Here is a 17,620-nt window from a genome sequence, read left to right as displayed (position 1 = left end):
GATCACGTCTTGTCCACGCCTGCTCCGGCCTTGTGCGACAGGATTGGTTTTCTGCACGTTTTCGGAAATGTACTTAAGCCTCGTCAGTCTCCATCCCAGGGTAGGTCATTGCCTTTGCTTTGTGTTCAGTGGGGCGTGGTTTTCGCCTGTGTATGACTTTATTTATGCTCTGCCCCGTTACGATTCGTGTGAAACACTTGTGTATATATTATTTTGTTAATTAACACACTAATAGTCACCTCTGTAAATAGTGCACGGTTAAGAGTGGTTTGTAGGAAGTCGGCGCCATTTGTGTTGATTCTTCTCCTGGTTTTGGGTTAGCTAGGGAGTGAGAGAAGACGGTGTATTTTTGTTTTCTTTTCTTGTAGTTTTGTTAGTTTTCTTTTGGTAAAGATAGAGGGTATTTTTGTTTATTATTTTGGCCTGGCCGGCTTCTGGGAGAGAAAACTGTGTATATAAAAGGTGCTCCGTCTGGAGAATAAAACAAAGTAAACGCCATCTTGGTCTCGCCAACCCTTATTTTTATTTTATTGTATGTTGCGGCCCAACCTAGACCGGGTCATAACAATTTGCTTGTTTGTTTGTATCACTCATTAAGTGCCATGACTAAATTCAGTTTAAAGGTGCAACAGTAGATTTTTACATTCCTTACTAGCACAAACAAACAAAAAAATAATAATAATAATTTAAGCCATAGTCTTAGCATAGTGTTTCACAAGGCTGAGGAAACCCGTTTTGAAAAGTGCCAGAGTGCTTGTATGTAATTTGAATGTGTCCTGTCAGTCATTTTATAGACACACCCCAACTTCCCTTCACTCTGCCCCATCTGTGTCATCAAAAAACAAAACAAACACACACAAAAATCTCTCTGTGCACTCTGGGCTTTGAAACACTGCTTTGGGGAAAAGAAAAAAAACCTTAATAGAATAAAAAGGAGTGACTTATTTCTGTCAAAGGGATGAATCTGAACACAGAATTAGTGACATTGCCCCTGAACATCTGTGTTTGAATTACATAAGAAATCATTCAGATACTTTTTTGTTTTTTATTACAAAGAAAAAGGACAGTGAAGGCAACCTCATAAATCATTATGAATTTTGTGTTTATGTAAGGAATAATTGACAACAGGCTATTGAATTATATTATAACGTTCAAGCTTTTAATTAACAATGCTAACAAGGTAATATCGGAGCTTATGAGCTCATGATAGCTTATTACAAAGGACAGTGATGGCACTCGTAAACAAAATTATTAACTGAATTTTTTGTCTTTGTAATTTTCTAACTTGGCCTTTAAGCAGTTTGCTCGAAAGTGATTTAACGACACTCCTTGCTAATGCTAACTCTAGTCAGCATGCTAACTCTAGTTGAACCCCTGTAGGTTCTGGGGCAGAGCTCCGTGCAAATTGGAAGAATGGGGGGAGGGAAGGGATCAAGGAGTTAAAAAAGAAAGAAAAAGTCGTTAAAATCTGATTAAACTCTACTTAAGCATTCCTGTTTAAGCATTACAGGCCTAATCTTGCCAAATTTTGACAAATCTTACCCAACTTTAACTCTTCTAAAGTATAGTGACTGTAGGAGGAAAAATAAAGCTTTTTTGGGGGGACCTTGAAGCTGTGAGGCAGCAATGATTACCACAGTACCAGCACACCTCCAGCAATAAGTAAGAAGAAAGAAAACACTTTTGAGCTTCAATTTACTAATATGTTCAGAAGTCCTGTGAGTTCAAGGCCATAATTGTATATGTACACAAGGATTTTCACTGGAAAAAAAGGTTAAACCAGGTATTATGTTCAAAGTATATAAGGACAAAATGCTTTTATTTTCAATCTTTCCACAAAACTAATATGAATTTCAATACATGTCATGTACCTTAATGTTTCATACAAATTCATAAATACGAACCTTGGTTTTGGGAAACAATCACTTAACACATAGACACATAAGTGTCTATCAATTAGTGGGTTCTTTACCTGAAAGCATTTCAAATTAATGTCATTTCTGCAACTAAGCTATTCCAAATTACAAATAAAAACAATTCAGAAATGTGATAAACTAACACACCCAGCTGACAGTGTAACAGTCCAAATGATCCTATGCAGCTATTCTAAAATATTTTGTTTATAAAACCATATTGCATAGTTTTGAGTCTTAAATATGCTTCACAGTCAACATTTAGCAAAGAGTTGAATATTTTACACTTAAGGCACCTCAGCAAAAGACACATTAAATCCAGCAAAAGAGTCCTTAATGTTAAAAAAAAAAAAAAAAGTCTCAGACTGAACATTCACATTTGCCAAGATAGGATATAACCTAGCATAGCTTTAAATCATCATAGTATATAGCGATCTTCATTGACACATTCATTTATTTATTTATTCTCTTTAGTGGCAGTCAGAGTACATACGCTAAGCCCTGCATCTACAGTACTGCATTCCTGATTTCTCAGGTGTGGCTACTTTAAGCTATGAGCATCCATCCGGTGCTGAATCTGGACTCTGGAACAAGTCTCTCACTATGATCTCGCTCACTGAAAAGACAGAAAAGAGGTGATAATAATGATAATTATTAAATCTGTAAGAGATTATGGTGATTCATTTCTTTTCTTTTTGGTGATTTGGTTGTGTTTTTGATGATTTGGTTTTAAACAAGATAAAAATGCATTAGCAGTGTAAAGAGCTTTCAGTAGATCCTTTGCTGAGCCTAAAAAGCTGAATAATATTAAAGGATATCATGCAAGTCATGGAACGAATAAGCAACTTCAGCCTTCTACTGTGTTTTTTTCAAAATACTGAAGGAGCTTTTAGTATAGACTGAACCAGACTGGGGACTGAAACACATTTACCACATTTCTACTGATAGTTAAAATGAAACCATATAGGTCTGATGTTTTTTGTATTTGTACTTCTGTACAATTTTAGAGCCTTCTCAGGGCAGTGTTGTTTATGTAGTCTCACTCACACAGTGGTTATTTCTGTATGTCTTCCTGTAACTGAGGGCAAGCACAAGTCAGAGTGCATCATATTACAGTTGCAACTTGGATATGAGGTGTAAAGACAGAAGAGTTAAATATATCACTATGCTATCTTACTTTGTCGTGCTTACTGTATGACTAACTATACTACAGCCAGAATTGAGCATTGGTCTGCGATGGTTCTAAACTCAAAATTAACATGAGTCTGTTTACAACATGTTGTAAAACACATACAAAGAATAAATTACAGAATATCTATTCATAAACGAATCTTCCCCAGCAAAGTACATTAGAACTACACAGTGATATCTACATAACCATAAATTTGAAGCGCAGTCATATTTTTTTTTTCAGTAAAAGATAGTGAGAGACGATGAAACACAACACACACTCGGGCTTACACATGTGCTTACTTGCAATGAAAGGGGCTACGATAAGGAACAACAGCACTCAGTCATCAGGGGGGCACAAACAGTTCACTGCACCTGTCCTCCCCAACACAGTTAAATGAAGCTGAGGCATAGTGGCAGAAGGCCAGGTAGAGTGGGTAGGTGTATATTTCTGTTTACACACAGCAATAAGCAATAAGGGGACAGGGAGGATGCATCTTACAGAATTATGTCTGTATTAATTAAACTACCGCAAACAGATTGCATGTTTGTGATTACTCCTAGTCATAAATGTACCTGTAATCAAAGTCACAGATGGAAAAAAAGATGAGTGAATAAAATATGTAAGGACATTATTTTGGTATACGCCACTCAAATAGCTAAGGAGGAATAAGCATTGTATGACCCATGTTTATCTCTACAGTGCCATAACAGTTGTACATCAGTAACTACAGAAGTGGATAAGTGCTATATGTGGTATATTTAGCTCACAGTGACTCGATGCAATACTCCATAAAGGCCTATATCATTCCCACCATGCTGCAGGGCTGGAGACTATAATTAGGTGCAAACCAAACAGGTTTCCACACACTGGGGGTGGCAGCTGTCTTTGCTTGAGTGTAAACAAACACAAGCATATGGCCTATCTTTTAGAACAATGGATGGATATGAATTTGAATAAACACATGTCCCAGTCTAGAAATCGTTGCTGTAATAACCTGCCACACAGATCTCATTGAACTACAGTGAGGACCAGGAACAACCACCCAATGTTCTCTCACATCACCCCAGTTATTACCTCCACCATCTTCCTGTAGCTGCCCGCATCAGACTTAAAACTCTGATGCTTATCTACAAAGCCAAAAACAGACCAGTCTCCACTAGGTAGAGGATTTATGTCGCTTTTGTGCATTCAAGCTACAAAGTGGGGGGAAAAAACATGGATGCCCCCATGTTCGTGTTTTGTTAGCAACATCTAACCAGCTAACTGTGATGAGTGATGTACAGTATATTTGACTCATCAAAACATGTATCTCTATAGTGAATCTTAGAAATTTAACAAGCTAATAATGTCTGTATGTTGATAAATCTACAGCTAATACTTGTGTATACAGCATAACTCATTTAAAGTTAAGAAGTGCTTTGTTTACTGTTTACTGTGAGCAGCCATGTTGATTTGATGTCACTTGTTGAACTCGGGGTGGAGGACACTGTCCTGAGTTCCTGAGTAGGAAAACTGTGTTGAGGGGTCATTTGGTTTTTCCTAGTCAGAGGTAGGAAATTATGACCTTTAGTCAAATGCAGCATAACTTCTCCCTAATAAAGTTTTTAGCTTATTAGTATTCCAACACCCTGATCCTATTTTTACTAGCATGAGGATGTGTTTTTGATGGAGACAACACAGTACTTCTGTGTAAGTCGCTCTGGATAAGAGTGTCTACCAAATTCTGAAATGTAATGTAAAATGTAAGTAAATGAAAATATAACAAATAACCTGCACCTTACTAGAATACTAGATTCATACCATCATCAAGAGTGATATCCTCCAGCCCGATGGACTGGAAGGTGAGCTCCTTCTCCTTCTCCGGTTCCTGTTTAATGTTAAGCCTCTGTCCATCCATGGAGTGGTTTGATGAAGCTTCAGCTCCCGAAGAGCTTATGGTTCCACTTGTACCAGCTGGGGAAAGGGATGCATTAGATTTTGGGTTTACAAGAGCCTCTCTGTTCAAGTGTGAGGTAGAAGGCACTATGGTGGAGGCAAGAACCTCCAGAGAGGACGAGGACTTTGGAAACACGACCAGCTCTTCAGAATCACGAGCAGATCGATAGTTATTGAGGCTATTTGGATCACACTGGTTTGTCCCTGAGGTAGGGCTGAGGTAGCCCTCGTTATGCCTGTGATCAGAGACTTGATTCAAGCTATGAACACCTCCAGGAGTGTTTTGATACCCAATTCCTAGTACAGAGCTCACATTCTCAGACATAACAGCTGATGGTCTGCCTCCTTGCATTGATGCAGCATCAGAGGGAAGACTAAGCTGTCCATTGTAAGGAAGGTTTTGCTGAGGTCCTTGATATGAGGAGGGCTTAGCAAAAGCCACTGATGATGGGTGTAATATTGGGTGAAGCCCAGATGTATCACTGAGGCTGCCATCTGGAGGATGATGTCGACTGAGATAGGGAGAACCCATGGGAGAGAAGCTACGCTGATTGGAGGATGGAACACAAACTGGGCCTGCAGAGTAGAGCCACTGCTCCAGAGGGCTGAAGTGCTCTGCTTGGTCACAGGTTGTAGTATCTTCAACACGGTCATATTCCTGCTTGACCTGCACTGCTTAAAAAGACAAAGCCTTGTTAATATAGGAAAGTCAGATGTGAACATAACTCATTTTCCCAATACAATATTCAACAAAATAAAGCCTTGATTTCCTAAACAGCTCAGTGCTAAAAAAAACAACAACAAAAAGACAAATTCTAACTGATCTAGTCAACATTAACATAATTAGTATTCTTTGCATTACATCTTTCTACAATACAGCAAAACTTTTATCTCAGTCTTATATACATGTTTATTGTGCTTTTACCTGGGACGTAAGTAAAGCGTTGCATAAGGCTCCTCTTCCTTTTCCCATTGCTGATGTAAAATTGTACCTGTACAGACGACCCCAAGATCCTCTTACGATATGGAGGGATTTTCACCACAATGCTAGTCTACAAAGGCAAATAATTATTTTTAAAAGGCCATCCTTATTTTACTTCTACATACGTATAAATAATAATAATCATTATCTGAATATACATTTGCACTTTTGTGGTAAAAAATATACAAAAATCTATTCAATGTGAAAAAACTGTTAAAAAAAAAACTTGGAGAAACATACATCTCTACTCTTTTCATGAACTGTTTTTGCATCCACTTCCCACTGAGTTCGACCATCTGAAATAAACAATAAAACAGAAAGTTCTTTGGGTGAAAAGAAGGGTTTGAATGAGATGAGAAACACTTGCTCTAAGAACGCTGAATCTTTTCATAAATCATTTAGACAGGCAGCTCTGTGGATGCCTCTTACCATGGCCTTTTTCCAGGAAGATGACCTTTGACTCTGGGGTGATGTTTGGGCCGGTGATCAGCAGCTCCTGGCCTCCCATCACAGAGTCACAGGTAGGGCTGAATGTCTCTATCTGAGGAAGCTCCTGGGCTGAGCGCTGGGCTGAAAAATAAACGACACCAGAGGAACGTGAGAAAAATGTGACTATGATTCATCATAGCATTATTATTGTTTATATGGATCCTCATTATACGTTCTGCTATGTAAGGAATACGAAAACATGAAGTGTTTTATTTGATCATTTTATAGTAACATTTAGTAACATGCAAAAAAAAAACAAAACCACACAACTTGTCATGTTACTGAGAAACAGGAAGTGCATATTCCACTGTCCTGAAGACTCTCCCATCGCAAAAACGTTGACCCTTACAAAGTGCTGATACCTGAGGCTCCTTCCATAAATATCAAATAAGTGTCTCCTCACAGAAAATATCATTATTAATGATCATACATTTTTATTTGTTAAATAACAGGGTTTTTTAAACGTTTATTACTAGTCTTATTATATGTAGTGTCTGCCATACAATTTTCTGTGAATGAGCTGCTTATTATAAAAAATAATAACACATTAGAACAAGGACATTAATATAAACCTGTGATTTGAACTACAGCTGGCACTACTGTCAGAGTTGCTGTTATAGAAAATTAATCGATACTTACTGACCAATTCAACAGCACTGTTGTATAATACATTACTGCACATATACCAACTTCTGACTTCATTTTATCTCCAGCTTTTTGTTATGATTAATAGTATATACTCACAACACTCTATAGGGATGGAGGCCACTTGCAGCGAGAGCACTTTTCCGTTGGCCTGGGGAATGTGCACACGGAACGCAGCTCGCACACGCGTGTTCTTGCGCCCGATGTCGGTTTCCCCCTTCCGCAACTCAATGTCAGAATTTCTGAGCTTCAGAATCCCAGCACAGTCAATACTGCAAGGGAAACATCAAATTCATTCCACAAAAAAATGAGGAAAATCACCAAAGAGCACTTGATCAGTCATCAGAAATGGCACAAGCTGCCTACATAGCATGCTTATTAACCCTTATTAACCATTTGTACATCCTAGACAATTTATGAAGACAAAAAGGCATAGGAGAACTAGCCCTATAAATCACTGAAAATTATATAAAGTATTTTAGAACTTTGCAAAAGAAGGGTAAATGTAACTCATCAGTGTTTATGACAAGTACCTGGCAGACATGTTGTTTTCAGGAAGAAGAGGAATCTCTAGGATTTTGGTGCTGCCGATCACCATCTCCTGGCTCGGAGTGGCTACAGTCTTTCCTGTTATCCTGTGCACCTGATAAAATGCATGTGGTTTCACATGACGATCATCGGCTGTCCCAATGAACATCTGCAGGCTGACTGGTTTCTCATTGTACCCAAGTAGCTGTCAACAATTCAGAAAAGAAAACTTGATTAAAAATATAAATTCCCAACTACCACGGCTGAATTGAAAACACCATTAAAATTTTATTATTTGGACCATGTACTGCGATAAACACCATTTGTGCTGAATAATAAAAAGTTGTGCTGAATAAGTTTTGCTGACCTGTTATGATAAAAGCAAATGATAAAAAAATATATATAATACTAATACTAAATACTCATTTAGTGAGCCGTTATGCAGGTGCAGTGCATTCCTTAACCATGAGAACAAGCGCAGACAGGCCACACTAAATAAAATTGAAGGGTAATATTACAAATGAATGTTAAAAGCGCAGCTTATCTAAGTCATCATCTGTTCCACTGCTGGTCTCACCATTGGTTCTTAGGAAACCAATGTAAACAAACTCATCAACAAATAAAACATTAACTGTTCTTGGGAACAAAGTAAAAATAGCTGAATTAGGCTACATCAGATGGTGGGTGTATAATTCAGTGGCTGTATGAACATGAACAGACTACAGTGCTCCAATAAATGCAAAAAATTGGGAACTTGGATACATAAATTAATGTCATTCAGTTGATAAAATGAAAATGAAGAGCTGCAGCTTCTGTCATGATTTATGCAGTGAGGTTAGGTAGAGATTTAAGCATAAGATAAAAGCCAGATAATGTCAGATAAGAATCTAAACAAGAACAAACACTTAAAATGATAAATAAATAAATAAATAAATAAATAAAATAATTAATATTTCATTTCTGTTTTATACTCTGTCACAAAAGCATTTAGTGCAGAACACAGTGGAACATATAAGCTCTACTCCAATAAACCTCAATACATTATTGCCGTTGATATTGTCCAGTAGAGTATCAGTCATCTCAATGAGCTGAATCACAAAACACAGATAGAGAGATAGAGAGATAGATAGATAGATAGATAGATAGATAGATAGATAATTTTATTTGTCCTCAAAGAGGAAATCTGTCTCCATAGAAAAACAAACACAACAACACCATACATATTAACCATCAAAAACAATCACAAACATAGAGGGGAGAAGGGGACAAAAGAAAACATCAGGATCATTCAAGAAATGCCAGAGCATAAGATGGCATCACAATGGCTGATTACCTATGTGTTTAACGTTTGTATAGCCATAGGAACAAAACTCCTACCATAGCTGGTCTTTCTGCACATTGGTAGTCTATACCTGTGGCCAGAGGGAAGGGGGTTGAAATATTGATAAAGTGGGTGGTCTGGATCATGTAGTATGACATACAGTTTGAGAGTGTTTACACGCCATTTTACCAACTTCAGCCCATCTGTTTGCACCAGTTTGACCAGAGACCTTTAACTGGCAATAGCAGCAGTGATGAATCAGTGACCTGTGTATGCCATGCTGTATTTACATCTATTTGCATGTATTTACCTACAGTGCCTGGCACATTGTTTGATTGTGGCTAATAAAGATAACCTCTGAAATATGAACTGGTAACCTTAGTAGGTCTTATCCAATAGACCTTCTTATGTGCTTAGAAGAAGATACGAACCATTTCTGGCCCATTTCTGGCATAGTAGTTTAGATCAGTCATATAGTATTCATACCTTGAATTCAGTCATACCTTCACAATAGGGTGTCTTCCACATGCTGATTTAATGGCTCCTCGACTGCCCTCTGTCTCATAGTGGGCTCTGTGGTGGGGTCTGGGTTGAACCTCCAACTTTAGCTCACACTGCCCATACTGGCTGGGCAGTGAACAGTCCAGTGAGGGTAAAGATGTGGACCTAAGAAACATATGCATAGAAGTAGGCTGAGCCACAAAAAGGTATTCAGATGATGTGGTGAATGCTAGAGAGGAAAAGTCAAACTATAATATTTCACCACACTATTCTGTACATAACAGATTTCATCAGTATAATGATTAGTGTTTTATTCCAGTGTTTTATTACATAACCCATAAGTCATTTTTATCTTAAAATCAAATAAAATAAAGCTGTGAACATAACATTTAAACAGTTTACCTGAACAAAGGATTGTGTGATTGCTTAGGTTTTCCCCAAGTAAAAGGTGTAGGGACCGACAAGTAGTGTTCCACTATGTCTTCTTTCTTCATGGGTGGCAGTGACACTTCTATATTTGAATCCAGCGAGGGGGACACAAGGCTATTCTCCTCAAGCCCTGAATCCCCAAGCAACATGGCCATACAATCCTGACTGTGGTTACTCTGAAAAGTCCGTCTGGTTTTAGAGGGGATGTCCATGTCAGGTGCACAGGCCTGGAAGGTGCCAGCCATCATGGCAGTACTTCCCAACCATGTCTCATCAGTCACACTGCCTCGTGGAGAATGAGACGGGCTCGGGGTGGGAGAGAAATGAGGTGAGGACGAGCCTTGTATACCATCGGCGCTGGAATATGGGCGCTTCCCATATGGCGAAGTGGGACGAGAAGAGGGTTTCGAGGAGGATGACGACTGCGGCCGGGCACTGAGCCAAGTGTCCTCGTTAACACTAGTGCGAGGTGACTGATAAGGTGAATGATGGGGCGACAGTGAATGAGAGTAGGGGCGCTGCTGTTGATGATAACGAGACCAAGGGTCCTCAGTGTATGCACAGGATGGAGAGCCAAATGGCGACACCATAGGAGACACCTGTGGTGATACCTGGGGTGAGGCGAGAGGAGAGGGCAGAGGAGAGCCCTGTGGTGACACGAGTGGCGATGTAAACCTGAAACTCGCTGTTGCTTCAGTCAGCTCAGCTTCCACGTCATCATAAACATGGGAGAAAGACTCACAGGAGGAGGCATCTGAGAGCCAGCTGCGGGACGACAAGCTACTGCAGGGACTCGGGCACAATGCCGAGGTGTCTCTATAGGACACATCTAGAGGTAAATACAGCTGGTCCCTGGATGTTAGAGGACCAGAGGCTCCTTCTTGCTCTAAATGGACCCTGTGTTGCTGGGCACCCAGATCTTGTTGGCAGGTCGTTGGGATGGAAGTGATCTGAATGCTGGGGCAATCAAACACACGGCTTGGAGAATCTACAGGATTGGAGCCAGAGCTCGAAGCAGCATAGCTGCTGGTAAGAGGGCCTTGGGAGTGTGATGATTGGGTGACATATTGCACCTCTGGATGCTGCTGGAAAACAGGCTGTTGGAGTGTAGTTAAGTGGTAGTAGGTCGGGCCATTATCTGCATGGACATCTACAGCAGCAAGAGAAAACCGGTGTTAATTGTGCATTAGTGCACTGGTTATAGGCTATTTATGGCTTCGAATAGAATGATGATACGTAGAAGAACTGAGATACACTATCTTGGCCAGTCTTAGAAGTTTGAACTTAACAAGAAGTAAATTTAACAAATCCTTAAAATATTATCCCAAACCCTTTTATGTCCATTACAAAAAAGCAGATAGCCTTCTTTTAATGGCCACTTGGATAATAGCAATTTATCATGAGTATCTCTTATTAAGCCAATACACAAGTGAGCAAACTAAGTGCTGTCAACAGTGCAACAGCAGTTTACTATAAATAACACCATACACATACACACGCACACACACGCACTGTAAAGTAGGAGTGCATAACTCCAGTCAAGGTGGGCTAGAAGCCAAAAGTGTTTTATGATTTTCTTTCCGTAGACACCTGGGGAAATCACCAAACATTGCTGTGGTTCGGCTCTCCAGGACTAAAGGTGGTCACACTGTAGAGAAAAGGGCTCTGAAAAAAAATATTCTCATAATGCTGCAGCAAGTGTATTTCAGAAGTGAAAGCCCCTTAAACAGCCACCACACCTGCACTTGTGTTTGCGATGATACCTCACATTTGACAGGTCTGTATTATGTATTATGCAAAGCCACAGTATTTGAAAGGTTTTTCACAAGGAAAAGGTCATTCATATTCACACACACACACACACACACACACACACACACACACACAGAGTACTGTGCAAAAGTCTTAGGCACCCTATTTTTTTTTAGTACAAACTTTGTTATAGATTTTTATTTTATGACTTCTACATTATCCAGTCAGTACAAAAACATTTCAGATTTCCAAACATTAGTTTTCAAGCACAAAATTAAACGTTACAGAAAAATGTTTGCATGTCAGTAAAGAAACTAGTGATGGGAAGTTCGGATGATTTTACTGACTCGGATCTTTGAATCTCGTTCAGCAAAATTAACAAATCTTTTTTTGAGTCATTTCGTTCATTTCAGCAGAATATAATTCAAATGTTACATTTTAAATTCCCCAACACATCTAGTACTTACGCAAATGTTGATCAAATTTGGAATGAAAAATAAACTATAGGCTAATGCAACTGAGGCCGAATTATGAGAAACAGAAATGATTAATTAATAGCTTAACTCCTGAGCCAAGTCACTTTGTCATGTCTCATTTGTCACGTCTGTTCCCTGGAAACAGAAATGATTAGTTCACGTCTCGAGTCTTCTTTAATTAATTAAATTAAACTAATAATTTCTGTTTCCGGTATTGCACTTTGCATTGCCTATGGGGCGGTCACGGAATGAACGAATTACTCAAACCCGAAGATTTGAGAGGTGAACTAATCATTTCTGTTTACTGTACAGAACATATGGGGATGTTGTAGCACATATGTGGTCAATACAAAATGAACGAATCACTCTCTGAGACAACTCTCTGTTCCTGAGTCATATTAAAGATTCGTTCAAAATGAACGAATCGTTCATGAATGAAACATCACTAAAAGAATACAGCATATTAAGTGGTAAGAGACACTTTGCAGCAAAAAATAATAATGAAGTTTGCTGAAAATAAGTTGCTAAAAAATAAGAAGCAAGTGCGACAAGCAAAGTCTCCAGAAGAACCCTGGCTGGTTCTGCAAGATGCTCAGTAAAACTTACAGCTCATTTCCTTATAAAATTGCACTAATTCTACCTGAGACGACTTTTTTTAAAGCAAAGGGTCGTCACACGAAATATTGTCTTTGTTTCATTTATTATTGTTTACTGCTCTTTATCGTATTTTTTTTAAATGGAGAAACAATTAATTCAATTATTTTTAAAGGCATCTTCTCTCTATAGCATTTAATTGCATATATATATATATATATATATATATATATATATATATATATATATATATATATATATATATACACACACACATACATACACATACAGGTGCGATCAAAATTATTCAATCCTCATTGCAAATCAGGTTTATTGGCAATATTTACAGACTTTCAGCTGTTTGCAATGAACAAATGAAACAAAAGCAATTGAAACAGTTCAACACACGAGTGCTTCAAGTGGTTTCCCCAAATTCAACTGAACATGCAACTTATAATGACTTCTCCAGTTTCAAAATTATTTCAACCTCCTGAATAGAATCCCTCACAACACCACAAATATGTAAAACAGGTGTTGTCTCAAGCACACCTGAAGCAATTAATCAAGGGCTTCATTAGTTGCACCAGGTGTGCTTGAGCTGGAACACAAGAAATACCTGAACTGGCTAGGGGTAGAAAATACATTAAATACCTGGTCGGGGCAGAAAAAGGAAGCTATCAATGGTTGCAACCAGATTTCTGAGAAGGCAGGTTGTGAAAAACCTTCGAGTGACTGCAAAAGACCTGCAGCAAGACTTGGTGGCAACAGGCACTGAGGTTTCAGTGAGCACAGTAAGCTGCGTACTAAACGCAGAAGGTTTCCATGACAGAACTCCAAGACGTACACCACTACTGACCCAAAAGCATAAGAAAAGTCGCCTCAAAAACATACAAATAAGCCACAGAACTTTTGGGATACTGTTCTGTGGAACAATGAAACAAAACTGAAACTTTTCGTCACAATGGATCAGCAGTATGTCTGGAGGAAGAAGAATGAAGAACACTCTGTCCACACTCAAACATGGTGGTGGCTCAGTGATGCTCTGGGGCTGCTTTGCATGCTCTGGCACTGGAAACCTGCAGATTTTAGCTTTTTTTTAATGATGTTTACATCTAGGTTCATATACGGAACAGATAGTCTTAAAGTAAGTTAAAGTAAATAACACTTAATATTTGGTTGCATATCCTTTGCTTGCAACAGCTACATCAAGCCTTTGACCCACTGACATCAAATTGTTTTCAAAGGCTTGTACTGCAAATTCTTTCAGTTGTTGTTTGTTTTGGGGGGTTTGTTTTTGGTCAGTCTCCTCTTCAGGAGGTTAATACATGCTCAATTGGGTTAAGGTCTGGTGATTGACTGGGCCAGTCTAACCTTCCATGTTTCCCCCTTGATGAAGTCATGTTGTGTTGGCAGTGCTTTTTGGGTCATTGTCTTGTTATATGATGAAGTTCCTCCCAATTATATTGGATGCATTTCTCTGTAAATTGTAAGACAGATTGTTCCTGTAGACTTCTGAATTCATTCTGATGCAAGTATCATGTGTTACATAATCAATAAAGATTAGTGAGCCTGTTCCAGAAGCAGCCATGCAAACCATGGCACTACCTCCACCATGCTTGACTGATGAGATTTTATGTTTTGGACCATGAGCAGATACGAATGGTGGATCGTGATACCTTCACCCCTGCCTTGTGGAGGTTGTTAGTGATGTCATTGACTGTTGTTTTTAACTGCTGTTGTTTTCCTCGGCTGACCTGTTCCATGTCTGGTTGTTAGTACACCGGTGATTTCTTTCTTTTTCAGGACATTCCAAGTTGTTGTATTGGCTATGCATTGATTTTCACTCTTTTCTCAGCTACAAAAATGGCTTGCTTTTCTCTCATAGACACCTCTCTGGTCTTCATGGTGGTTTTTCTTTTTAACAACAAATTATGTCTTCACAGGTGAAACCCATGACTCAAACCAAGAGTAGACATTCAGGGCTATTAATTATTTAAAAAATAAATTTAACAGGACACACCTGGGCAGCAAGAAACACCTGTCAGTTATGTGTTCCAATACTTTTGAACACTTGAAAAAATGGGTAGGTTCAAACAAAATGTGTATTTGGATGTAAATATGAGGAAATGAAAGCTGAAATTCTGATCTATCGTTTCATATCATATTCACAGAGAGAGAGAGAGAGAGAGAGAGAGAGAGAGAGAGAGAAAGAGACACTTTTTCCCAAGGGACTAATCGTTTTTATTTTTAAAGGAAAGGAATCTCAACCTTATACAATCATTCATTTATCTTCAGTTCGTGCTTTATCCTGGTCATCCATCACCTATCCTGGGAATGCTGGATGTGAGACACTAGTCCATCACAGGGCATCATTCACACATCCATTCACACCTAGGGGCAATTTAGAGTAACCAAATCGCTTGGGAAACTGGAGAACCTGGAGGAAACCCACACGTACACTGGGGGATCATGTGAAACTCCACACAGACAGTAACCTGAGCTCAGGATCAAACTGAATTATTATTATTATTATTATTATTATTATTATTATTATTGTTGTTGTTGTTGTTTTTACTATTATTGTCAGCAATTTTCAGATATAAGTGAGACCACTGATTGTCAAAATGATGACCAGTGGTTCGTAAACTACAGCCAGACTGTGAGCAAATGTATTTACTTACTTACTATCACATTGTCACAGCTGAGCGAACTAGGGCCAATGATTGTTAGTGATTATTTAATTGTACTTATAGAGTTATAAGCCTAAATGACTTCTCTTGAACAGGTTAGTAATTATGCCAGCATAAATAATGTCAATATTTTAATCTAACTACAGGTTTAATAAAAACCTAAGGAGGAAAACATCACTATTAAGATCACACAAACAGGATTCAAACCTACATTTGATAATAATGCAGTTGTTGGGGGGGGGGGGGGGGTTCTGGGAATTCAGGATTAAAATGCACCAATAAATAAATGTACATTTGAAATCTGATGCAAAATTGTTACAAAATACTCTGCAGTCTACAAAAAAAAAAAAAAAACATGCTTGTGTCTTGACTCAGCTTGAAGTGGAATAAAGTTCCTTTTTGTGATCTAATACACGAATCCTGCTCATAAAGCTGCAGCAAGTGTACTTTTTACCACTAATATGTAGTCTGTCCTTCAGCATTCAGCTGTTACTGAATATTAATGTAGTATTTACAGTAACAAACCTGCTCTGTGGAAACCATAACTACACGTTGTACATAAATAAATAAGCGGAAGTCTGTTTAAAAAAAGGGGGAACTGGCAGACTTGGTGCCCTGCTGTAGCCACTGAACCGACTGGTTAAACACAGAAGCTTTTCATGATTCAAAGTGAAACTCTAACGCATGTCTTCCTCTGTAAGTGTTGCACAGCTGGCGGTGAAAGAAGGAAACGGCTGCACGTTCAGCATGGTGTTTTTTTTTTTCTTTCATCAGAAATCTCATTAATGCCGTAGTAGTAATGAGTCATTTATGGATAAGTTGTAGTACTAATGCACTAACCTGTGTGGCCTGAGGCCGTCGCTTGACTGTCCTCCCCAAAAGTCAGTCTGAAATCGAGCTCCTCGCCTCCGTACTTCGCAGCAGTCATTGCATCTGCGCTCGAGCTCGTGTTATTTAAAAAAATGTTTTCTTAATGCTATCTTATCTACTCGATCAAATCAGCATAATGCAGGCTTGCTACAGCAGGCCGATGCCAACTTTCTAAAGTGTACTTTGGGTTACGCGATGCCAGTTCGCAAACCCGGAACACTCTCCCAAAGCGCCCGTCGGGGGCCAATCCGCGAACATTTGCTCCAGAAATTCTAGTCTACAGTCCGAACCGCCCGTTTAAAAGTGGACGCGAGGATCTCAGGTTGGCTTCTGAAAGCGTCTAAATATTCGCATGACACACAACATTAGCAAAACTTCTCTACTACACACTCGCGAGGGCGCTCCGCCGCCGCGCGTGACGTCAGCACGTTTGACAGACAACAAACTCGGGAAGGAAACAAACAGCCGCACGCGCTGCGTCCGAAACCACACATTACACCCTGCTGAATAACACACACACACACACACACACACAATACTTTAGCAAGGCGATTACTATCACACTGTCTCTGACTACAGTTCAGGATATATAAGTGGGAAGTGCAAAACAACTGAGCATGAAAAAAGCCCTAATCGTATCTTTAACATGTTTTAATACAATGAGAATAAGGCCATAGGTCTCTTCAACTACCGAAAATGTAATACAGGACTGACTGCATCATACTAAATATAAGTTTTGTTTTTCACCACATGAACTCTGCCTCCTGTTGGTCTGTAGGAGTCTGTAGACTCCAGTCCTGAAGAAGACTTTATTTGTGACGTATAGGCTACATTAAGGCTCAGTGAATTTTTTTTGTCATTGAATATCCCAGCTTGTTAGGAAGCTGAGGTCAGAATGCAGGGTCAGCCATGATACGGCATCCCCGGAGCAGAGAGAGTTAAGGGCCTTGCTGGAGGGTCTTGCACCCCTGAACTTCTGATCAGTAACCCAGAGCCTTAAGCATTTAGCCACCACTGTACACTGTTAAGGTGCACTGTCCTGTGCACACACCCAATTCGACTCACGAGTTAATTATCAAACCCTAAGTATGGTAGATCATGTGAGTTCAGAGCTGGGAAACTTAAAACTGTAGGCTACTAGAGTGGATCTCCAGCACTGTTTGTCAGTCCTCTTATGCCACATCTTTCAAAGGACAGGGACCACCACAGGACTAGCGCTCACCACACGTGTGTTGGTTTGCGAGTTGCTCTTTAAACACTGGTAAAGCAGTGAAAAACAGCTTGATACACTGTGATCAACAATGCACACTAAACCCTATCG

General features: G+C 39.2%; 1 protein-coding gene across 2 annotated transcripts; it reads right to left on the bottom strand.

Annotated features, from left to right (window-relative positions):
• Positions 1–1,085: 1,085 nt before the first annotated feature.
• nfatc3b (nuclear factor of activated T cells 3b) lies at positions 1,086–17,202 on the bottom strand. 2 transcript variants are annotated; one of them, XM_053641079.1, is made up of 10 exons: positions 16,270–17,202; positions 9,891–11,067; positions 9,491–9,653; positions 7,672–7,871; positions 7,238–7,410; positions 6,434–6,574; positions 6,245–6,300; positions 5,948–6,074; positions 4,888–5,697; positions 1,086–2,529 (listed from the first exon to the last, which is right to left on the bottom strand). In XM_053641079.1, exons 1-10 carry the CDS (start codon positions 16,355–16,357, stop codon positions 2,465–2,467), a joined length of 3,000 nt encoding a protein of 999 aa, XP_053497054.1. In that variant the 5' UTR covers positions 16,358–17,202; the 3' UTR covers positions 1,086–2,464. The 2 variants fall into 2 exon arrangements, with proteins under 2 accessions (XP_053497054.1, XP_053497055.1); XM_053641080.1 differs by having other exon boundaries at positions 4,888–5,694; positions 16,270–17,201.
• Between the last annotated feature and the right edge of the window lie 418 nt (positions 17,203–17,620).

Source organism: Ictalurus furcatus, chromosome 14, assembly GCF_023375685.1.
Source record: "Ictalurus furcatus strain D&B chromosome 14, Billie_1.0, whole genome shotgun sequence".
Lineage (NCBI taxonomy): Eukaryota > Metazoa > Chordata > Actinopteri > Siluriformes > Ictaluridae > Ictalurus > Ictalurus furcatus.
The sequence above is the reverse complement of the archived record's forward strand: the minus strand, read 5'-3'. Positions and strand labels throughout refer to the sequence as shown.